Source organism: Cynoglossus semilaevis, chromosome 5, assembly GCF_000523025.1.
Source record: "Cynoglossus semilaevis isolate Cse_v1.0 chromosome 5, Cse_v1.0, whole genome shotgun sequence".
NCBI classification, from domain to species: domain Eukaryota; kingdom Metazoa; phylum Chordata; class Actinopteri; order Pleuronectiformes; family Cynoglossidae; genus Cynoglossus; species Cynoglossus semilaevis.
Window position 1 is genome coordinate 17,690,916 of NC_024311.1, and position 25,000 is coordinate 17,715,915.

Genomic DNA, 25,000 nt, shown 5'->3' on the forward strand with positions numbered 1-25,000 from the left:
AATAGGCATAGGAATAAAGAGTAGATTTTATATATATATATGTAGCTGAAATTTGAACACTTTACAAAGAAAAACAACAAAAACAAGCAGCTAATTTACACATGGTAATTGGTAATGATTATTTCTAACAGAGAAACATCCAGTACGACACAGTGCAATTATTTTGAACCTTTTGATCTGAAGTTGTGCTGTAGCTAAAAAAAAAAAAAAAAACTGCACCTGATCCTGGATTAAAGATGGAGATTGATTGAGTTGTGATTGAGTTGTTCTGCTGTCGTTGCTGGTGTGGATTTTTGTCACAAAAGTCACAAAAATCTCCTCTATTGCTGTCGTTGCTGGTGTGGATTTTTGTTAAAGTCACAAAAATCTCCTCTACTTTGTCACTGACTGTCGTCGAGGTAGAATCTCACAGGGAGCCAGTGGCAAAGGCACTGACAAGCTTTTCATGTGGCCACGAAGCGTAGGTTGCAGACCCTTGGTGTAGTTGGTCAACCGAGGGCAACGGTGACAGTTGGTCATTTACTCCTCTTCTGCCTCACCAAAAGTTTTCTTAAATGGACGCCTCATGTCTATTTTCCTACATCTATGAATTGTCTTTTTTTTTTAACATGTCTATTTTCCTACATCTATGAATTTTCTTTTTTTTATAAAATTTTTCTGTCTTCTATCATGAAAGAAACTTGTGGTTAAACATGTGATGTTGTGTTTTTCTTTCTACCATGAGAGGTTCATACTCCATCCAGAGGAGACTGGAAAAACAATGATGGGATTTTGGATTAAATCCTTTATCCCTTCGCTCTCAGATTACACAATCTGTACCTTCCAGGAATCAATATAAAACATTTCAAAGGTTTACTTTTCTTGGACACGGATCCCGAACGCTGCCAGGAAAAACTGCAGCCTCTTTGTTTCTCTCCTTCACGGTTTCTGTTTTTTTTTTTCCCCTCCTCTCGTGTAGTTCTCCAATTTATCCACTGCTCCAACGAGCCTCTAATATTTATTTGTTTCTGCCGTTATCTGACACCTTTGTTGATTGCACAATCTGTTTGTCCTCTCGCGCTGCCAGGAACGAAACAGGCCAACACACACGCACACACGCACACACACGAGGTGTTCCGGCGTGTGTATCATTATGTCAAAGGCAGCGTGAAGCGCTGGTTTCATGATCCTGGAAAAGCCTGTGATTAGTATGGATGCTATCAATGTTAAACCAGGGCTCGACGGCAGACGCTGGCTTTGGATTTAAACTGTTGACAGATTTACTCTTAGCTCTGCTGGTCAGAGACGACAGTCAGAACCAAAGGTTCAAACAGTTACTGTCAATTTTCTTATCAATTTGATTGTTTTACTCTCCTGCCCAACCTGTGGGTCGGGGACTAGATGTGATCCAACCTTGAACCATCTGGCAGGTGGAGGTATTGCCTGTTGATAAATGACACTTTATCTTAATATTTTTTTTTCTATTTTATCATATATATATATATATATATATATGATTTTTAAACATTGAATACATTCCGTATTTAGCTGTAAAGTAAAGTCAACTGAATATACTAAAATTCATACAAATATGACAGAAAAGTATCTTTGAATATCCGTACTTCAAAAATAAAAACTGAAAAAGTCTGGACATTAGTATTAAAAGCAAAGAAAAATAATGATCAGTTTCATCAGATTTGCCCTTTTTACCTTTCAATCTGTGGAAAAAAAAGGAAAGAAAGTGTGAAGAAATTATATTTAGATCTGGCTGAATAGATAGAATCAAATAAAAATAAAAATAATAATAATAACCAGACAGTTTTAAAAAGGCAGTCTGCCGGTGTTTATCCAGACACAGTTTTGGGGTTTGGGAGGCTGCCAATGAAATCTGCACTGTTAAAAATGATTTTAATTTGAAAGAAACTGGCCTCCAGTGAGAGTTTTTTATTTTTTATTTATTTTTTATTTTCATGACACAGGAAAGACCTTTGGTGGTTATAAAAATACATATGGAAGAAACAGTAGCGTTGTTGTTTGTAGAATAGAAAAACCTGCGAACAAAGTCTTCAAAAGACGTGTGTTTGTGTGTGTACGCGGTGGAGCAGCGGTTTACAGCTGAGTGAAGGCCCCGACGAGGTTACAGGAGGTTAGGCCTTCCATTTATAACAGCCAGTTAACGCTCGGGTCAGAAGTTAAATCAATGTTCCAGACAGGGCTTTGATATCGGGGCTTCTGGTTCGGCCAAAATGAGAAGGTAGAGGTCGCAACACGAACCATCTGATCCTTCCTGTTCCCGTCTGAAGATTCCTGGGAGAACGACGAGGCAACGCAAATCACACGGACTTCTGGTCATCCCCACGGTTCCGTACGCGTCCGTGTCCCCACGTTTGTCACCGTCCTTAGGTTGAACAAACCGTTTCCTCTGCAGTTAATCAATAGAGTCAATGACATTTCCTTCCTTCTTTTTGACCTTTCTTTCCCTTCGTTTAATTTCCTTTTGGTATCTTCCCTCTCTTCCCTCTCTCTTCTTTCTCTTTTTTTGATGTCTTATGCCTTTTTTCTTTCCTTGTCTCCTCCCCTCTTCTTTAATTTTACTTGTTTGTGTTATTTACATTATTTTTCCGTGTCTTTTCCTTTCCTTTTTTCCACTTCCTATTTTCACTTCCTGTCGTCTGCTTCCTCCCCTCTTCTCTCCTCTCCTCGTCTTAAATGTGAATGAGGTGATTGAGTCCCCGACTCATTCGTATTCATAAGCACCTCCCATTAAGTAACTCCACATATCAGTCATTCACTGCGTGACTCCATATTTGACAGCTTTTATGACCTTCTTCTTTCAGATTCCTTCTGACGCCCTCTTAGTGAGACAAACACACACACAGACACACACGTACACACGTACACACAGATGAAAAAGGAAGCCGACGGGGAGCGACACTTGACGCGGTAACATGTAATTTACACAGTGCACACACAGAGAGCCGTGTGTACACACATCACACTGCATCAGCACACACCCACGTTCATTCACTCCTTCGGCCTCGCACTCGCACACACACTCTGGCGGGGCTGAGCACTCCGTCAAGCTGTCACGGCGGTTTGACACCAGCTCTCCCGTCTCATCATTAGTTTTGGTGAGAGATGTCTTGTCCCCTCAACAAAAAACAAACATGGCAGGTGGCGATGGATCAATTAATCAGAGCAGGCACTTGCCGATAGTTATGTTTCACTTTCAACTAATGTGCATTGAACGTCTGAGAAAGTTTCCAATAATGCACGGACAACACTTTCCATCAGCGTCCGCAGCCACAGCTCTGATCTATAAATCACTCCGAGAGATTGCTGTCAAAACCGCGGCTCCCACTGACTGACGGTCGTCCTAACGAACCCGACTGACAGCACGGACCACCTTCACAACACTGACTCTTCTATTCCTGTGTGAACTTGCACTTGATCTTAGAACATTATTAATTAATGCCTACAGTGATTATCAACTGGTGGCCCGCGGCCCAGATCCGGCTAAAAATGAACATGAATGAATAATTTTAGACAAAAAAAATGTTTATTTCCGTAACTACTGCAACCACCAAATACTCCAGGTCTAAATGTTTGTGTTTCTATAACAAACTATAGAAAATGTTAACGTTAGTGAAGAATGGCTTTGGTTTTATATTTGATTTGATTTCAATAATGTTCAAGTTGAGACTTATAAGAAATAGTCAACGACTACTGTGTCGAGGAAATACTGCTGGTGAAAACCTACATATGAATGTTGCTGTTACCCTTTACTATTCATTTAAAAGTCAATTAAATGATCACATGATTATGAGATGCATCACAGAACATCACGTGATTTGTCACCTTTAAATCTTCACCGTCCGTTTCACCTCTGCTCCAGAGTTTTACCTCCTCAGCTCATGTCTTCAGTCTTCCTGTACCTTGTGGGTTTTTCTTCTCCTGTTCCACTTTTATACCAACTCCTCGTGTCATTTTCTGCTTTAATTCCACTTGTATAATCTTCCTTTCTTCCTACCCATCTCTCTCTCTCTCTCTGTCTCTCCATCCTTGTCTCTCGTGGTCTGATAGTCGAAGCAGCCAAAGCGCTGGAGGCGAGAGCAGACAGAGGAGCTGCCCTGTCCGACCTCTCCCTCACTCATCTCCAAAACAAATGCCAACGTGCCAGTAGGTTGTGAGGAGACAATTATTTACCATTTAGATCAGCTGTTTGTCTTGTTAACTTAGTGCAACGGTTTCCGGCTCTGCCGCCCAAACATGTTTTCTCTGTACTCGAATGTCTACGCTGAGATATTTGCCGTGCAGAAGTGAAGCCTGCAACACAATTGGACGCCTTTAGCTAAAAAAAAAATCATTTGTGAGAGAGAGAGAGAAAAAAAAGAATAAGACATGATCTCAGCTCCACTTCCTGGCAGGGCCAGAAAACCCAGTCGCTCAAGCCGATCCACTCTGCATACATCAGATAAGAACTGTAATTACAGCCGCGCCGCTGTTTGAATGTGAAGGTGAAGGAATCACTGGGTCTGAATGGACGAGCCGCAGTGGAGATGATGAGCCGGGGCCTCTGGTCTCACATCCACGTCTCACTTCATGAATGTTCTCCCTGGTAGATGGACAAAACGTCACAGACACGGTCCAAATGTCAAAGTTTAACGCTGAGACAGCTGCGGAGACTCATCGATCCCCAGAGGGTGATCAAACCCACACATCCTCCGTCAGTCATTAGTAATAATGTGATTATTATTTTGCATTTTTATCGTGTTTTCCAGAGACATTCTGTGTCTGTTGTGAAACAACGTCATTAAAACAATGTGACTAAAACTAAACCATTTTTGCTTTTAAAACTTTTTCTGGAAATTAGCAATGTGGACAGCTCTACTTTTTCTTGACCCCAGGCCTTATGGCAGTGATCTCAAACCCCTGGCCTGTGGCCCACTTTCGGTCCAAAAATGAAGTCAATATAATGTAATCTGACCCCCTGCTGTTACACTTTTGGCCTGTTGATGGCAGTAGCCCCCGGCTAATTTGACTTTGAATTCACCAAGGTTTACATTTTGGTTGCGAACACTCTTGTATTTTGAATAATATAAAATATCTTCATCTAAATCTTCATTCTTGAAAGCTTGGTTTTCCGGCTCCTCGTTGCGTTCTGTGCCGTGACGTCTGATGGAGCTGAAGTTTACGTTGAGGAGCCGCCCACTTCCATCCTGTCTGCTCAACGATATCGGCGGTAGAGAAGTGTGCAGATCTGTTCTCCCTGTGAATCAATGATAATCACATCATCGTGGCGGCCCGTGCAGCTCGCCCCTCTCTGGGGCTTCACACATCTCTCTCTCTCTCTCTCTCTGGCCTTTTCTTCTTCTTCCCGGCTCCGTCTCTATTTCTTCCTCCTTCATCCCCGTCTCCTTTCATCATAAGGCAGATGAAGCGATTTGAGGTCACTTGCATGCCAGCCGGTCCAACGTAGTACAGACTCATGTATTGTAGTTTTTTTTTTTTTCCCGCTCCTTTTGTGTGGAGCCGCCGTCATGCTTCTCTCATTACTTCTTCCATTGTACAAGGAAGAACGTTCAGTTTGATCATCAGGGGCAGGATTTTTTTTTTGCACTTTAAATGCATGAGTCGAATCACACACACACACGCTGTACATCCAATAACTCCACAGACCGAGTCGATACACGTCAGACTGGACTCCCCGAGTGCAGGGGAGTAAATAAGTCTGCAGCAACTGACACAATTATGAGATGGGATTGTGATGGACTGTGGACAGTGTTGTCGTTGTTGTTGTTGTTGAAACAGCCATCGTTGAAATGCACTTTAAATAAATATATATATATATATATATACTGTAGTATTGTATTTTAAACATGTGGGAACGAATGTCCTTGTCATGGAATTTAAAGGAAGAAAAAATATTGCCTGGTCCAACGTCCCCTGTGGCGTTTGTCACACGTAAAATAATTCATGTAGCTTCAGGAGAAACATGGCAGAGTTAGAAACACTATACTGAATACATACATTCAAATGTATCTTTTCATGCTGCAGACCTGACTGTATTTATAATGGTCTCTCTCTCTCTCTCTCTCTCTCTCACTCACAGCTCCAGCCAGTGCTCAGATCGTGCACTCAGGCGCAGCATGTAACGTCAAAGACGACAACATCAGTGAGAGAATCTACACCATCAAAGAGGGAGACACGTTAGTGCTTCATTGTCTGGTGAAGGGACACCCGCGACCACAGGTGAGCTGCTCTACACACACACCACAGCGTGGGTTTGAATGTCTTTGGGTTTAAAACTGCAGCCTGTCAGAAAACTCACCTCAACAAAGTCCTGCAAATACACGGCTCTGAAAATAAAGGCCGCGGACCTGAAACGTTTCTACCTAGTATTGTTGAATTGAATTACTCAGCTACGGTGGCTAAGGTATAACATGTTGACTCGAGAATTTAGAATCACATTTGTCAGAACTGATGGTGAGACATCAGTTCTGACAAATGTGATCTACGGTTTATCAAACGTGGCATTTTGACCTGAATTGACCAGAAACCTGTTGAATAAGTTGAAACCTTCCAAGCGATTTTTTTTCTCCAAAACTGTATATAAATAGAACTTATTATGTACATTTTATATCCTATTTTTTCTTCTTCTTCTTCCTCTTCTTCTTCTTCTCCTTCTTCTTCTTCTTCTTCTCCTTCTTCTTCTTCTTCTTCTCCTTCTTCCTCTTCTTCTTCCTCTTCTTCTTCTTTTTTTCTTCTTCTTCTTCCTCTTCCTCTTCTTCTTCTTCTCCTTCTTCCTCTTCTTCTTCCTCTTCTTCTTCCTCTTCTTCTTCCTCTTCTTCTTCTTCTCCTTCTTCTTCTTCTTCTTCCTCTTCCTCTTCTTCTTCTTATTTTCTTCTTTTTCTTCTTCTGCTGACCCTGCTGACACTGCTGACGTTTGTTTCTGTCTTTATCAAATCACCGTGGCCTTTCTTAAATCAATAGCCGCTCCTTATTGCTTATCTCACAGTCAAGATAAATCCCATTCTTCAAACCCATTTTCCCGACACCTCTACATCTGCCATCGTTCACTGCTTTTCCTTTTTTCACAAAAAAAACAAACAAACCGCCACTTTTGAAAAACACGCCGTGACCTCAGCGGTGTGAAGCGTATCGTGTATCTTTGAGCTCTTTCTCATATTTATAGCGTCAGTCTCTTTCTGTTTGCGCTGAGTCACAGTCTTCACTTTATTTGCCTTACAGTAACATTTACCAAAAACCTGAGTCAGTGCTCTCAGGTCGATGTCGACGCTGTCGGCCCGTTTGTCAGAACGTTGCACATTTTTGATGAAGTCATGCCATGATATCACTGGAGAGAGGAAAAAAAATAAAAATCACGGCTTATAACAACTCGATCAGAAGGTTCAAACCAGGTGTTGTACAGGAAGTCAGAAATGTTTGAGAAGGAACGTAGAAGAAGAACGAAGGCCGGGTCAAAATCAACACATGTACAGGAAGTCAGAAATGTTTGAGAAGGAACGTAGAAGAAGAACGAAGGCCGGGTCAAAACCAACACATGAAACACCAGACAGAGACAGAGACAGAGGCAGAGACACAGAGACAGACACAGACACAGACACAGACACAGACACAGAGGCAGACACAGACACAGACGCAGACACAGACACAGACACAGAGGCAGACACAGACACAGACGCAGACACAGACACAGACACAGAGACAGAGGCAGAGACAGAGGCAGAGACCGAGACAGAGACAGAGGCAGAGGCAGAGACAGAGACAGAGACACAGAGAGAGACAGAGACAGAGACAGACACAGAGACAGAGACAGAGGCAGAGACAGAGCCAGAGACAGAGACAGAGACAGAGAAAGAGACAGAGACAGAGACAGACACAGAGACAGAGACAGAGACACAGAGGCAGAGACAGAGGCAGAGACAGAGCCAGAGACAGAGACAGAGACAGAGAAAGAGACAGAGACAGAGACAGACACAGAGACAGAGACAGAGACACAGAGGCAGAGACAGAGACAGAGGCAGAGGCAGAGACAGAGACAGAGACACAGAGAGAGACAGAGACAGAGACAGACACAGAGACAGAGACAGAGACAGAGAAAGAGACAGAGACAGAGACAGAGACACAGAGAGAGACAGAGACAGAGACAGAGAAAGAGACAGAGACAGAGACAGAGACACAGAGGCAGAGACAGAGGCAGAGACAGAGACAGAGACAGGAAGTAAATGTGGCACCGAGGTTGCTGTGTGAACACTGAAAATAAACCAAAGTGATTGTTAGGTATGTTGTGTGTGTGTTTGTGATGCAGTGTGTGTGTGTGTGTGTGTGTGTGTGGTGAGGAGAGCTGTGGTCCCTGCAGGGTGTCTGTCCACTGGCATCACGTCAACATGAATAAAACAAGGCCTGTGTGTCTGCACCTTGTTGTCTAATGTGTGTGTGTATGAGTCAGTGCACTGGTGTTTGTGTGTTTGTGTGTTTGTGTGTTTGTGTGTCTGAATCAGTTCACTGATTGTTGCCTCACACTAATTATCCCTTTGTAAGTGCAATATCTAATGACAACGTCGTTGACCTAAGCTGTTTATATTAACTCTGGCTGTCACTTTGCACCAACATTAACATCCATCTCTCTCTCCCTCTCTCTCTACCTCTCTCTCATTTTGTCCTCCATACAAACGGCACTGAAATGTTTCCATTATAATTGTGGAAATTAAACGTACAAAAGAAATGCTACAAAAATTATTAGCTTACATTTTTTTTCTGACCTAATGATCACATTAGTCAGGACATAAAATATTTATACGTGCAGTCAAACTTTACAGCACTTCTGGCACCGGAGGAATAAATGTGTGTACGTTTACGAAGTGTCGGCGCGCAGTGACAAACAGAGACAGATGGTGTCACCAAACACAGGCAACGAAGACAACGTTGATTTTTCACATTATTCAGAGAGCAAATAATTTGAATTAAGAAAAGCAGATCAGACAAAAGAGACATTTGAGGTTCTGATTTTTGCTCTCTTTTACTTTGTCTCTGGAGTTTTGTCTGTAGCTGGTAGACTTAACTTAACTAAACTAGACTTAACTAATGTTTTGTCTGTAGCTGGTAGACTTAACTAAACTAGACTTAACTAAACTAGACTGGACCAGATTGGTTTAGATTAATTTAGATCAGTGTTTCCCAAACCTTTTTTTCTGGGGACCCATATTTTAAAAGTCACAAACCTTCACGACCTGAGTCGACAGACATTATTCGTAAACTCCTGTGAAACATTATGTGAGGCGACCACAAAAAATCTTGTGACCAATCTTAGGGTCGCGACCCAGTCTTTGGGAAACAATGATTTAGATGACTTTACTTTAAAGTTATTAAAGATGACATGTTAATCTTAAATCATCAGTTTATCCACATCAGCTCCGTCCGTTTGTTTTTCTCCACTGAGAGTCGAGTCTGGAGGACAGATCTGAGCAGTGAGCTCTGACCTCTGCCTTCAGGACGTCGTGCTACACTATAGCTCACTGCGGCGTTCTGCATCGTGTCCCACTGGGCTTACAGAGTTTCCACTGCGCTCCATATTGATAACCTGATCTGTGTCATCATCTGTCCTTACATTTTTTTAAATCTCTTTCCTTTTTTTTCACCCGCCCTCTCTGTGTGCTGCGGTCCTGTAGACTTTTTTTTCTTTTTACCTTTAAAGTGTTCAGATATAAGTCACTGCCTCTCCTTTTTCAACGTGGCAGAGACAAAATACCCATAATCCACTGCCCAATACAGTGTTGGGTAATGGGCTCACTCATGATTGTGTTATATTTACATTTTTTTCCCATCTTTACCATCCTGTAGATTTTTTATCTCCTACTACATAAAAACTTTCTGAATACTTTTCTGAAACCATTTCCCTCGTTTCCCATCCTGTACTTAATAACCTTATAAATAAATGTCTCTCTTAATAATAATGGGAGTGAAGTTATGTCCTGGTCGTCTGTCATGGGCAGAGTCACCCGTTCTTTAAAGCAGATCGTGACTTTTCTGCTCTCTTATTCATTAAAAGACAAATCATATTTGTCCATGTGAGTTCAACCCAACAAACAGTTTCTCCTCTAAAAATAAATCCTCAGATTTAATCATTTCTTTATCAGGAGAGGCAGCAGTAGATTGGACCGTTATAAGAAGAAGAAGAAGAACCTGTCACTCGGTTCTGTTCTTGGTCTGTCTGGTTTTTTCTTGTCGTCTCAGTGAGTTGTTCTTCTTTACTGAGCGTTTGCTGCGTTTCACGTATTCTTGTTTTTTTTCTTTCGCTTGAACTGAATTGCCTTGTTATTTATTTGCTTCGTGACGACGACCCTCGTCAAACCACAGACCAAGGCAGATCCGTTGGTTCGGAATAGGAAACCAATCAGGCATATTATTAAAAAATAAGTAAGAAAGTTTAAAAAGAGAGGAGGACGGTGAGGAACAGCTTTAGAGTTAAAGGATACCACCAGGTGTGTGTGTGTGTGTGAGTGTGTGTGACTGGACATAAGTTGACTCCAGAGAGAGCAGACCTTTTAGTTAACAAAGCAATGTAGTCACGCTCAAAAAGCTTTCCTTGTTACACACACACACACACACACACCCTCCTCAAGAACACAGCAGTGGAGTAAATGGTTTTTCAGAAAGTGATTCCTACATCCTTATTATTTATTCATGGCTCTGCTGGTCATTGCAACCTTGAGACTCTGTGTGTGTGTGTGTGTGTGTGTGTGTTGAATCCTATAAGGAAGAGCTGAAGAGTGCCATAAATGAGAAAAGTGGAGGAGCAGAGAGGAGGGATGGAGGGATGGAGGGATGGGGAGGAGGACTGCGGTTGTCAGTGTGGTTTTGGATTTCTGTCCTTGAAGGGTGAAGAGAAGTGGATCGATAGTGAGGCTGAAAGCGAGGCTGATCAGGTGGCAACATAAGGCTGCACGGGCACTCAGTGGGAACACAACCTGGACAAAAACAAGGTCACGGTTTGACCCCTTCACTGCATAGAGAGAGAGAGAGATAGAACGAGAAAAAGGGACGGAGAAAATCAAGAAGTACCGTCAGGAGACGGTGTCATGGAGTCAGGTGGAGATCGAGGGATCGATGATAACAGAACAGACACAGATGCTAATGGAGTAAAATGAGACGATGGAAAGAACACGCGGCGTTTGAACCAAAACCGACTTCGGCCTCAATTAAAGCAGCAGCCGTTAGTGAACTGCAAACCTGTAATTACTGCTGCTATAAACCCATCCCTGTGACGACGTTACAGATGAGGTGAATTCAGGGGTTAATTTTGACGTCCAATAGAACTTACATCAACATCTAATTTAAATGTGATACATTTTCATGTATTGGTGACTTAAACTCTGGAATCTCTGTTTCATGATTTAGAAATAATAGTTTCTTTGTAAACTTGGCAGAAAGACATGGCAGAACATGTTTTTAAGGTGCGCTGAATAAACCTCCTTAACGTCACCAACAAATCCATAAATGTAATGCAGTAGTGTTCGCAGTAGTATTCATTTGAATGTATCCGACGGTGAAAGGCTAACAACGGTTTCACCTGTGGCAGTACAGGAGGAGGAGGAACTGGTCAATAGGACAGAATAACACGTGAAAAGGAACTTTTCAACGTTTCCAGGCAGCAGAGCATCAGTGGGTTTTCAGTGTGGCGTGCACTTGACTTTCTCTGTGGTGAGGCTTCTAGAACCTTCTACCGTTACTGACCTGAGTCTCCAAAAGTGGCTGAATGAATCGGTCCAGCGGCCCCGTCACTGTAATCACTTGTTTCTGTTTCTGCCCGACTTCATATCAAACTTTATTACAGACAGACACCAACGTCTTCCGTTGTGTCTTTAGACCACACGAGACAGCGTGCGGGAACGACGATGATATTAAATTAGATTCCAAAACAAAAACAGTTAATATTGCCGGTGATGAAACTTGGGGCACAACTTTGTGCTGGACGTATCTCTGGAGTGTCTGCTGCCATGGCAACACCCTGCTCTTCTTTATAGAAAATCCTTTCTAAAAACAATCAAGAGGAGCTGGAGATCTTGATGTCTGCTCGCTGGAATGATGGAAGGCTTCATTATAGACTTTACAGTAGGCACAGACAGATGTATGGCTGACACGTCACTGTACTGGGGAGTAAGAAGTAGTGACATGGGAAGAAAAAATCTCAGGGTCATCTTCAGTCTGCTCGTCGAGTCGTCAGGCTGAAGCTCTGGCTCCTGTTATGTTTTGCTGAAAGGCAACAGTTAATCTTTATGCCTTTTATAAGTGCTTTTTTCTTTAACTCTGAGCCGTAAATCAATCGTGCCATCGAGGAGTGACATCATCCTGCACACGTATCTGTGAAAGCACACGGAGAGAACGGAAGATAATATCAAATATCTTCATCTCATGCCAGACTGGTGCAAATGAGCCAACGCTCATTAAGATGATCAGATCCAACATGGCTGACACCAGAGAGCTGGTCTGTTCTGTCTGTCGCTGCTCTGCTGCGACTACAGACAGATGACGGTCGAACACATGTTGTTCTACTTTGGACAGTGTTTAGGATTCAATACAAAATAAACCTAGTCATCGTGGAGTGCGTTTCATGGTCATGAAAGTACAGTCAATTCTCTCCATCAAAGGAGAGTCCATTTAAATTGTCCTCTGAAGGAGAGACAACCAAACCTACACTGGACTCTCTTTATAAAAAAATGATGTCACTGTAAAGGCTGATGATTCCTCTGCTTCCTGTAATTTCACCTCGGCCCAGGTCTCATATTACTGAGGTAGAACCAGCAATAAAGGCATCTATATTGTATGACAAGGTTAGTGAGAGGGAAGGTGGGTTCAATATCAATGAGTCAGTTTTATTGAACATTAGCCACGTGATCTCTGCTCACCGTGTGGCGGAAAGTGTTCCGCACTGATATAAAGGCAGAGTGATGGCCGCCGCCACCGCCGCCGCGGTTCATGTTGTTCAGCCTGAAGTAGGTTCATGTACAGAGTCCAGGGCTTTTTAATGTGAACCTGGGCATGTCTGAATTGACAGACCAGATTGACTACATGTCCAGAACAGTCTTGGACTGTTAATTAAACATTAGCACAAGTACATGCTGACGAATGAGGACTCTTCAGTCAGATGGAGATTTACTGTTTGGAACAAACGTTCCTCTGACATTCTGCTGTATTCTCTTTGTTGTTCCACCTCGATGCCTCATTGATAACATTCACTGAACCACAGACGCTTCCTTCCTTACATCACAATTGGTATCAATTAGCTAATTAACATTCTGTCATGATTGATTGGTTTATTGAATACGCTGAGCTTCCTTAAACTTACATCTAAGAATATTTACTCTATTTTTATACCTTTCCTCTCAGCATCAGATAATGAAACTAAATACTTGAACAGTTTATTTGCCGAAAGACGTACATACTCGTCTCATACCTGAAGTAGGTTCATGTACAGAGTCCAGGGCTTTTTAATGTGAACCTGGGCATGTCTGAATTGACAGACCAGATTGACTACATGTCCAGAACAGTCTTGGACTGTTAATTAAACATTAGCACAAGTACATGCTGACGAATGAGGACTCGTCAGTCAGATGGAGATGACATTCTGCTGTATTCTCTTTGTTGTTCCACCTTGATGCCTCATTGATAACATTCACTGAACCAAACCCTTCCTTCCTTACATCACAATTGGTATCAATTAGCTAATTAACATTCTGTCATGATTGATTGGTTTATTGAATACACTGAGCTTCCTTAACCTTACATCTAAGAAAATTTACTCTATTTTTATACCATTCCTCTCAGCACCAGACAGTTAAACTAAATACTTGAACAGTTTATTTGCCGAAAGACGTACATAATCGTCTCGTAGTCCAGTCTGGTAGAGGTCCAGTCTGGTAGAGGTCCAGTCTCGTAGTCCAGTCACGTAGTCCAGTCTCGTAGCCCAGTCTGGTAGAGGTCCAGTCTGGTAGAGGTCCAGTCTGGTACCCTAAAATGAAATGAAGTTAAATTCAGATTCCTTTAAACCACCTGTTGTGTTTTCCTGTCATTGTCAGTTTCACTTTTCACTTTTTCCCCCTCCATGTTTGTCTCTGCCTGTGTGTGTATGTGTGTGTGTGTGTGTTTGCGTCCACATACGTGCCAAGTCGTATTCCCTGATAACAGGATTACGTTCTTAATCTCATTTGCAGCTAGTGAGCCAGTTGGATGGATAAAGCACTGTATCGTCAACTCTGCTGGGGTTACATCGAGAAAAGACTGGATGTAAAATTGTACACGGCAGGCCTGGCAGGCTCCCAGTGAGAGAGTGAGACGGACTATAAAGGATAGAAAAAACTCAGTAATGCCCCAGGAAACTGCCACGGCACAGAGAGGGTCCTGCAAGATAAGGTGGCGCTAACAGGCAGCTAGAACGGGAAGGAGTTTATCTTTAACGGCGGAGTTTTACAACGTCTGCTCTAATTGTTTGTAAAACGACTTTAATACATAATTGATAACGTAGGCGTGTAGTTACGTTAATTATTTTTACCATGGCTAGTTGTGCTTTTGAAGGGCTTTAATAGAATGTCTTTAGTAGTGATCAAGACGCTCTCCCTCACCTTTACTATTATTAATGAACAATCAACATTATTATTATTATTATTATTATTATTATTATTATTATTATGGGTATAGTTGTTTTATTCTATTTTTATTAATATTAAAAATACTATATTTTTTGTGTAGTATAGTAAAATAAACTTAAGTTTAAGAGTAAGAATACACATATATATTTTATATATATACATATATATATATATATATACATATACTAATGTATTTTTTAAACAGTTTGTAATGTCGCCCAGTTTTCATATACTTCCCGCTGAAGTATTCATTTTAGACAAAAGGCCAAAAGGCTCTGGCAGCCATTGAACTGTGTCTGGAAGATCCTGTTGTGATGTGTCACTCTGACGACGCTCAGAGGCAGCTTAGAAGTCAGAAGAAAGTCGGTGTGTGTGTCTGCTTTTATGTGTGTGTGTGTGCGCGTGTGCATGTGTGTGTGAGTTCAATGTTGCAAACAATTTTCTGCTCAGAGGCAGAATTCACAGGAACAGTGAGGGATTAAAACAACGCCCAACCTCAACATCCAAAGACTCACACACACACACACGAACACACACTCACACAGAACTGGGAAATGAAGGAGACTGAGCTGCAGGTGACTCTCAGTCAACTCACCACTACACGCATCACACACTCTTCTGCTCTTCTGCTCTTTTTTCTTTTCTTTTTCTTTTTTTTCAAACCTCTATCCAGGGATTTTTGAAATTGGAATCTGGTGGAAATCAATTTTACACTTTTTTTCACACTTGGACGACAGTTTAAAACTGCACCCAGATCCAAACGTGTGAGGATTCGTTGACCGCGTTTCATAAAACTGTCAATTTACCATCTTTTTGACGCTTAATCACTGGAAAAACAAAAGTTGCTGACGAGCACTAAATGCCCCCGTGTCAGGAGTTCATGTTATTCTGTAAAAAAACACTGTCTGCCTTCATCCTGACAATTAGAACAGAGTTGAAGAGAGATTCTTATAAACTGTGTCGATCCTCAGAACGCTGCAGCGCCACTCCTCAACAGAAGCCCCGTTGCAGGGTTAACACCGCCGGCACCGCCTGACGCTTCATGAACCAAAACAGTTCAGTTCAAAAGGACAATTTAAGAAAGATTTTGGGACCTGGAGGGAATCTGAACATTTGACTTCAAGTCGTAGTGGAATCTTCAGGGCTGATGGTCTGAACTGTCAACGTCTCAAACTGTCGGAAAACTTCAACAAAACCGGCATAAATCCTTATCTTCACTGAATAACCACGAATGTTAAACATTAAAACAAACAAAAAGAAAAAGTGAAAAAAAAAGACATGGGGCTAAAACAATGTACGAAAATACACACAAATACACCAGTCATGTGTAAATGCAGGGTACTTTCCATTAAGTAGGCGTTTTAAAAGTTAAAAAGTTCCAACAGTATTTTTTTTTTTTTGCTAAGCAGTGTGTGGTTTTACGACAGATTTCATTGCACAGAATGCGATGCAGCCATTAGCATCATATTTTGCATTATAGAAACTAATGCAAATAATGACCAGGCACCATTCGACCACTAATGGTAAATTTAAAGGCACTTTGTGCTGTGGTCAGTGTGTTTTAGTGCACTGGTCATTAGCAGCTGTCTGGACATAAGGTCTAATGGTGCTGAACATCCACTCGTACAAAACAAAACTTTTCCCTTCAACAAAACTCATCCAGAAAGTTCTACATCTGTGTCTGGGACACCTTGGTCCCAGCAGACTGGAGAACCTTCCGGATCTCCAGGGATCCCAAACTCTTCTTCTACACCACATATTGAAGTAGATGTACAGTAGTTCATTTTATTACAGAAAAAACCTGTGAGTAAAACAATGTACAAATGTAAAAAAGTGTGTCCTCCATGCGTCAGGTGTAAACAGACAACAATTCTGACAGCAAATTGGATTTGGCTTTGGGGAAGGAGAAGAAAAGAAGTGGCAGCGACTGAGACGGATATTCAGAGCCATCCACTGAGACCTGGGTTGGAAACAGAAAGAACTGTATCCTATGCCTATTGACACGGAAGAAAAGACAGAGGTGTGAAGGGAGAGGTCAGGAGAAGAGCACAGGTGACGGCTTTAAGCTGCCGGTGTCACCCACAGATAAAGGATCCTCCGCCTCCTGGCTGTCATATGCATCGCACACAATATCGCCTTTATTCGCAATATCACCTCGCTCCATTTTGCTTCATCTGCCTCCCTGGTGGAGGACTCCCAGTGTGAAGCTCCTTTTTCCTGCCATCACGCTGCTGCCAGCAAAATCATTCTCTCTTATTCTCTTCTTGCTCTCACTCAGTTACAGAAAAAAAGCAAAAAAACATATCTCACTTACACACACGCTGTTTTTTTTTTTTATTTTACCTCTTCAGTATTGACTGTATGTCTCACCATCTCACACTGCTTTCATTTCCCACACACTCTGTCCCATTTTTACATATTTCTAGCCTCCAGAGTTTTCTTATCCGACATCAATCTTTGCTATATTTTTGAGAATCATATTTTAGATCTACCAAGTCTTTAGCTGCCTCTTGAGTTGAAGGAATCATTTGAATTTCATTCACGTCATTTTTATGAAATTTTACTAAATCGACACAGCGAAACACACAAAGTTAATTTACTGTTTATTTTTCTATTCACACTCATCGTCATCTAGTCTGAATTATTTCATATTTACCACTGTGTAATTCTTTTTAGGAATGCACCTGGTTGTTCATTTAAACACTCCCTCAGCCAATCCAGTGTCCCGACCCACAAACCCACTCCACGTCACCTTATTTCCCACAGAGCTGTGTCATCTACAAACTCCACGTCACCTTATTTCCCACAGAGCACACACAACCTTCAAGTTCATTTCATAATTATCGGTGATGGTCCTTGGTATCTGCTGCATACACAAAAAAATTGACTAAATGAAAAATTCGTATTTGTAAAATTCTGGCGGTCCTTGGTATCTGCTGCATACACAAATGAAAATACTAAAAATACTAAAAAAAATTGACTAAAAATTTGTATTTGTAAAATTCTGGCATTTTTTTTACAGATAAGATTTTGCTTTTTTATATATATATAAAAAGAAAATTCTAAGAAAAACTTTTGCACATTTTTTCTCCTTTATTTTCCAGTTCACACACACACACAAACACACACAAAACTAGAGTCACTTAACCATGGAGGAACACGGTTCCATTCACTGCTCACCTTGGCTGCTCTGATCAATTGCATTCTGCCTTTTCCAAATCCCTCCCACAAACAGAGCTGAATAAACAGACAGGGAGCATTTACACAGCCCCGATAATCCTCTAATCCATACAACAGAGCCACACACACACACACACAGAGTTACACACTGTTACACCGTGGAGGATGTAACTGTGTACATATCATATCAGTGCGTGGACACACACTTCTACCTGCAAACATTTGCACTCATTAACACTTTTGCCCATTATCGTCTGTGACCTCGTCAAGAGGACGCGTTGATAATCTGCCGGAGGTTCATGAAAGACAGCGGGGTTAATGGGGATTAATGGACCGCACACACGCAGCCTGAAAGACATCGGTACAAAAGAGAGAGAGAGAAAAAACATCATTGTTAATGTGTCGGTGCAGATGTGATGTTTGGTGAACGGTTTTATAACACTGATGAAAAACTCTTCTTGGATTCAGGATCTGTTTCGTCAGATCGGATCTTTTCCATAGTTCGATCCTATAATATTTGCCCCCTCAAACTGGTTCTGTTTTTCTCGCACCTATAGAGGTTTTTCATCCCTTTCAGGGAAATGGTGAATCCATGATCTGATGTCTTTTCCTTCTCTGTCTCCAGGTACGATGGACAAAAACAGCAGGAAGTGCCTCGGAGAAATTCCAAGAAACTTCCATCTACAACGAGACCCTGCGTATCAAGGGCATCCAGAGGGTGCAGGGAGGTCGCTATTACTGCAAGGCCGACAACGGGGTGGGGGTGGCTGCCATCAAGTCCATCCGCGTAGATGTACAATGTAAGTGGGCAGGAGGAAGGTGGAAAAAAGAAAGAAAACTTTCCACTTCTAGACCACAACTGACTTTCACAACAGCCGTTCCCACATTAGAGACGACCAAGATCAGGAGAGAGAGATAGAGAGAGGGAGTGAAGGAGAAGAGATGAAAGACAGATTGGATTTGATGATGAGATTGCAGGTGGGAATGGCTTCCAGGAGTATCTGATGACCGACCATGGAGATGATGAAAAGCACAGTTGGGGGATTAGGAGGGCAGAGGAAAGATCAAATAGAATTCCACTACTAGGGTTGAGAGGGTGCAACACATTAAAAACTAACACCTAGATCCTTCTGCACATTGGTTTTACAGTCCACACCCTTGTTGTGTGTACTCTAGCAATACATGCAATTAGAGGGAGAAAAAAACCATGGTGGAGAACCAGATACTCCTGGAAAACAGTGAAGTCTTTGGAATATGATAAAGATTTATTTCCTAATAGTTAATCCAGGCAGCACGGGCTCACTAACCCACGGTTTCTCAACTAACACACGTCGCCCCAGGTTCAACCGACTAACGTTGTTGTTTTACCAAATACTGTTGCTGAGTGATGGGGACATGACCCAGTTTGATAGAGGACATCTGTATCTGTATGTCCACAGTAGAGACTCATTTGTGTCGTGATGTTCATGTCACATCTTCCGACCTCCTGATCTCGGTCGCCCAAAAATTAGACGTATTGGTTCTTTTTCTTGGTCACGCTAAAAAGAGAGAAAAACAACCCCCCCCCCCAAATCTGCAGCAATCAAATTAAAAGCAGTGTCTGCTGACAGCGGCGGAGGATTAACAAGACAAGAAGGGAAGTGCGAGACTCTGTAACGTCAGATCTGCTCCATCACGTTATTTGTGATGCTGTACTAATTGATTAAAACGTCTGAATGCCTTGATAGAAGAGAGGATTCTGTGTCCTTGTTTCGGGTTCATTGACCAATTCTTTATAAAAATGCTACAAAGATGAGATCCAGTGCAGACCAGCATAGTGTGAGATTCTGTGAGATTATTAGATAAAAAAAAAATTGTAGATGTTTCAGTTCATTGAAATGCACTGTGTAAGACAGAGCAACATGAGTTCAAAACTCGGCAACATGTGACGGTTGAGAAACAGTGTTGACTTTTAGGGGCTTCGTGCTGCTGCTTGTTTCACTGCCCTACTGTCTCTGTGGGTCAGGAGTCAGGTCATGGTCACAGGTCATGGTCAAAGGTCATGGTCACAGGTCATGGTCAGGTCAATTCACCCGTGCACTTTTATTTCCTTCTCAGCCCCATAAAATGCTTATTCACCCTTTACATCCATCTGGTTCCGCACTTCATTGATTCAATCATTTAAATGGTTAGTTTATAGAGGAGGAGGGGAAAAAAACATCTCTTATTTTCTGGAGGCTCTAGAACAACAACATCCATCACTTCCCTCTCATTGGCCAAATTAGTCCTGTCTATTTTCTAACTTTTATAATGTCTCACGATACAACCGGTCGATGCATTCTTAGCATCAGATACCTTACACCGTTGTCCCAGGATGACATTATACATTAATGTAGATAGAGATGTCTGATAACACAGGCCGGCCGTTACTATTGGCCGATATCAGCATATTTGTGTAATGTTTTTTTTCCTCTCGTAATGAAAACGTGATAATGCGATGCTGAGTTTTTGCCCAGAGGATGTGACGTAAACACGGTTCTGAAGTGAAAGTGAAATGTTGTCATTATGACACAGCAAACGGCTGCATTTGTCAGTGTCGGAATCAGAGCCAGAACCCACGGTCATGTGTGTGATTCATATTTATAATGACTATCTAACAATTCAATTAATCACGTGGCAGATGTAGATTAATCATGATTAATTGAGATAAATCCACATAATTTTTAATGAACAAAAAGACAAATAACAGCAGGTAGATGTCGGATGTTTCACTCCTTTAATTAATATCAGAACAAATCAAGAAAAATGTACAGAAGTAAAACTTTATTAAGACTAAGATTGTGGTCTAAAGAAGAAATAAAAAAGAAAAATGTTGTAAATGTAGGAAATATGAACTTTTTTTCATTAGTTTACATCAAAGTTTGATTTATTTGTGAACATCCCACACAGTTTTCAGCATACACAGAACATAAATGTCAACTTTAAACTACCAAATATATTTTTTTTGTCAGCACGTGGGCCACTGAAACCACGTGAAGCCAAAGACTGTAAAACAAAACCGCTTTAATGTGAAACCATGCTGAGATTTTACGCCTAGAAACGTATGATTATGTGCTCACGAGCTGGTAGTAAACAAACCAGTGTGAGGAGCAGGTAGATGTCGTTCAGTTTAGAAAAAAAAGAAAAAAGAAAAAGAGAATATTTGGTACATGCTCTGACAAATATTGTTTTAATTTTAGTGCCAGTACCCAGTAGATCAGGAGACCCTGAGAAGAGGACGGCTACGTCTGTCTGAAGTGACCAGTGATGATGATGATGATGATGATGATGATGATGAAAGATGACGTGACAGAGGAATGAGGAAGAGATAGAATGAGTGGCAGGTATAAACTGAGGAGAAAATGATTGCAGACTTTCACAATTGGATGGAAGGCACATTTAATATGCAGCTTTGAATTGCAGTCACATATGGAAGTCACTCAATATCTACAGCTGACACTCCGTCTCTCTCACTCACACCTTCACTTGTTGTTTTTATCCATTTTATTTTCTCCACCTCTATCCAAACTTTTTTTTTCTTTTTCATTTATTTTTCTGCAACTCTGCTCTCTCTCTCTCTCTCTCTATCTATCTATCTCTCTCTCCCCGTATCTATTTCTCCTACTGTTTCTTTCCACTCTGAATCTCAAGGTTTTTACCAATCATTTTGCCAGTCTACACACAGAAGTTTCAAACAAAAGCCAGTTTGTTTATTCTGTAGTGAACGTGAACAAGGAGCTGCATGACTTCACAAACATAATGAACCTGATCCAGCAGAACACATTCACACTTCAAAATAATGTACCCTTAAAAATCTAAATCACAGGCTTCTTGAATGCAGGTATCATTGATTTTCATTTTAAGTTTGGTACAAATCATGTTTCCACTTCAGCTCCAATTGCTTAAGATTAGGTGCAATACTTTTGATTTGTTTTCTGTCTCTGATTCAGTGAGTCTTGTGACCTGGATGGAAAATTATTTTGATTTTGCTCTTATTACAACGTAGTAAAAAAAAAAAACAGTAATCAGACTAAATCTTCGAGATCATCTTTATTGAGTATTTATACTTGTTTAATAACCAACAGGAAACAAAATAATCAGTGAAGGCGCCCATACGTCTAGCCTTAGATTCAAAATTAGGGGTTCCAAACATTTGGCCTGGGGGCACTCCTGGCCCATGAAGCCCCTATACCTGGCCAGTGACAAGATGCTAATAAGGCCAACGATTCAACCCATTTTTACTCACTCAACTGGTGAAAACATAGTTTTCCTTCCTTCAAATGTTCTTTTCGACCTCACGTCTCCACAACAATTTGGAATATCTCCTTCACATGCTTTAACCTGTTGACCTATGACCTGTCTGTCTGGCCACTGAAGCAGTGTTGCAGTGAGCAAGTGGGGTGGAACTTTATGTAACCTCTACTGATGGGATGGACTTGGTTCAGAAACCCTACGAATAATTCTTCAACATTGGGACAGAAAAATGGAAAAGAATGTCAAGGTTTAATTCAAATCCACTCTTATCCCTGGATTTACTGTAGTTCTTCACAACACAGTGAGGTAAGTGAAAAAGCGCTCTTTATATGTGTTTATATCTAGTGGCAACATGGAGACAGGGCTGGTTTTACAACTTCATTTTTCGGCAATTATAAAAGGTTCTGTTTGTCCTGTTTGTCCCTTCTCCCTCATGCAGGAGGCAGTAGAGAGCTACCCCCCATCTGCTTTCCCCACACACACATCAGCCCCCCCTTCCTGACACCCACTCATTAACATACATTGCACAAAATGCGGTTGTTTGCACAGACTTACACTGGACAACTGTGACCTTTTTTAATTGCACTCCACCTCACTGGTTCAAAACTTCAGTTCTTTGTCATTGTTAGATTTTCATTTCACTTTTGGGTTTTCTATTTACCATCAGAGTATCTATATTTATATTACTACTTTACTTATCTTTATTTGCTTGTATGTGTTACTGGACTATTGCACTGGGACCAGAGTAAACAATTATTATATTTTACTTTTGAAATATATATATATACATTTCAACATATTTTAAGGTAAATCAGTGCATTTCTATTCAATTTTGAGAAAGTTTTATTTTTAAAGAGACTTTTTCAGAAAACTATAATTGTATGTTAATTCTTTTGGTCAATTGGTCAACACCAAAAAAAAAAAATCTGAATTTTAAGTAATTTAAGTACAAATTGACGTAGTGACATACAGTATTTCAAGTCAAAAGTATTTTTGAGGGACATTTTCAGAAAATTAATTGTTTAATTGTTTTTCCCCCCAAAACATTCACCTTCCGACCAACATGGATATTAGATTTTTTCCAAAAAAATGCCAAAAAAATTTTTTTCACTTTCTGACCAACATGACATGCAACTTTTTTCAAAAAAATTGCAAAAACAATTAAAAAGAAAAAAATTAAATGCCCTAATTTGTTTAAAAACATGTAAAAAATAAAGAGTTTGAAAAATAATTTTACAAATATTTTGTCAAAATGTATTAGTTTTTGACAAGAAATAAAAAAATCTTAAAATGCTCTAATTAGATGTGAAGCACACAGAAAAGTTCAAATTGTGATTTTTTGCAAAGATTTTCTAAAAATATTAAACTTTTGTAAAAATGTGTTGTAAAAATTGTAAAAATTCATGTTCTCTAAAAGCCCTAATGTCAAAGTCAATCTGCATTATTTTTAAAAAAAAAAATGACATGAAAGGTTTACATTTAGACAGAAAATGTCATTAAAAATAATTTCTAAAAACGTTCTCTAAATGCTCTAATTTGATAAGAAACATTCAGGAAAAAATAAAAATTTTTTAAATAATTTTTACAATTTTTGTCAAAATGTTATATTTTGACAAAAAATGACAAAAAATTCACTTTTTGACGGAAAATTTCATAAAAATAAATTCCTAAAAATGTTCTTTAAATGCCATAATTTGATGAGAAACATGCAGGAAATGATAACCTTTAGAAAAATAATTTTACAAAATTTTTGAAAAAATTCTTTAGTTTTCAAAGAAAAATGACAGGAAAAGTGTAAATTTTCACGGAACTTTTTTTTTGACAAAAAACCTTAGAAAAATATACTTTTTTGCTACGGCAACTTTTGTTCACAGTAAAATACTATACCAGTAAGGTCTTGAAAAAAATCTCAAAAATGACTAAAAATACACTCATTTGCCTTAAAATACTTAGCAATGTCAGTTTCTGTGGTTAAAATTTTGGGAAAAAAAACGTTTACGTACATCAACTTTTGATCACAGTAAAATACTACAGCAATAAATTCCTGAACAAATCTCCGAAAAAATAAGTTTATCAAAAATGACTAAAAATACACTAATTTGCCTTAAAATACTTAGCTATGTCTATTTCGGTGGTTAAAATTTAGAAAAAATAAACCTTTTACACACGTCAACTTTTGATCACAGTAAAATACTACAGCAATAAATTCCTGAACAAATCTCCGAAAAAATAAGTTTATCAAAAATGACTAAAAATACACTAATTTGCCTTAAAATACTTAGCTATGTCTATTTCGGTGGTTAAAATTTAGAAAAAATAAACCTTTTACCTACGTCAACTTTTGATCACAGTAAAATACTACAGCAATAAATTCCTGAAGAAATCTCCGAAAAATAAAAGTTTCTCAAAAATGACTAAAAATACACTAATTTGCCTTAAAATACTTCGCTATGTCCATTTCTGTGGTTAAAATTCAGAATAAATATACTTTTTTGCTACAGCAACTTTTGATCAGAGCAACTTTTGATCACAGTAAGATACTATACCAATAATTTCCTGATGAAATCTCAAAAAAAAAGTTTCTCAAAAATGACTAAAAATACACTCATTTGCCTTAAAATACTTCACTATGTCCATTTCTGTGGTTAAAATTCAGAAAAATATACTTTATTGGTACAGCAACTTTTGATCACAGTAAGATACTATACCAATAATTTCCTGATGAAATCTCAAAAAAAAAGTTTCTCAAAAATGACTAAAAATACACTCATTTGCCTTAAAATACTTCACTATGTCCATTTCTGTGGTTAAAATTCAGAAAAATATACTTTATTGGTACAGCAACTTTTGATCACAGTAAGATACTGTACCATTAATTTCCTGATGAAATCTCCGGAAAA

The 25,000-nt window shown here is 40.0% G+C and overlaps 1 protein-coding gene across 1 annotated transcript in view; it reads left to right on the top strand.

The window, feature by feature from the left end:
* The window catches only part of LOC103379352 (MAM domain-containing glycosylphosphatidylinositol anchor protein 1-like), a 48,446-nt gene extending 27,651 nt beyond the window's left edge, over positions 1-20,795 (top strand). Inside the window, exons 3-4 of the mRNA XM_008310876.3 lie at positions 6,092-6,231; positions 18,454-20,795. Coding sequence (XP_008309098.2) covers positions 6,092-6,231; positions 18,454-18,747 — 434 coding nt within the window. The 3' untranslated portion in view covers positions 18,748-20,795. The remainder of the gene's footprint in view (positions 1-6,091; positions 6,232-18,453) is intronic.
* The last annotated feature ends 4,205 nt before the right edge of the window (positions 20,796-25,000 follow it).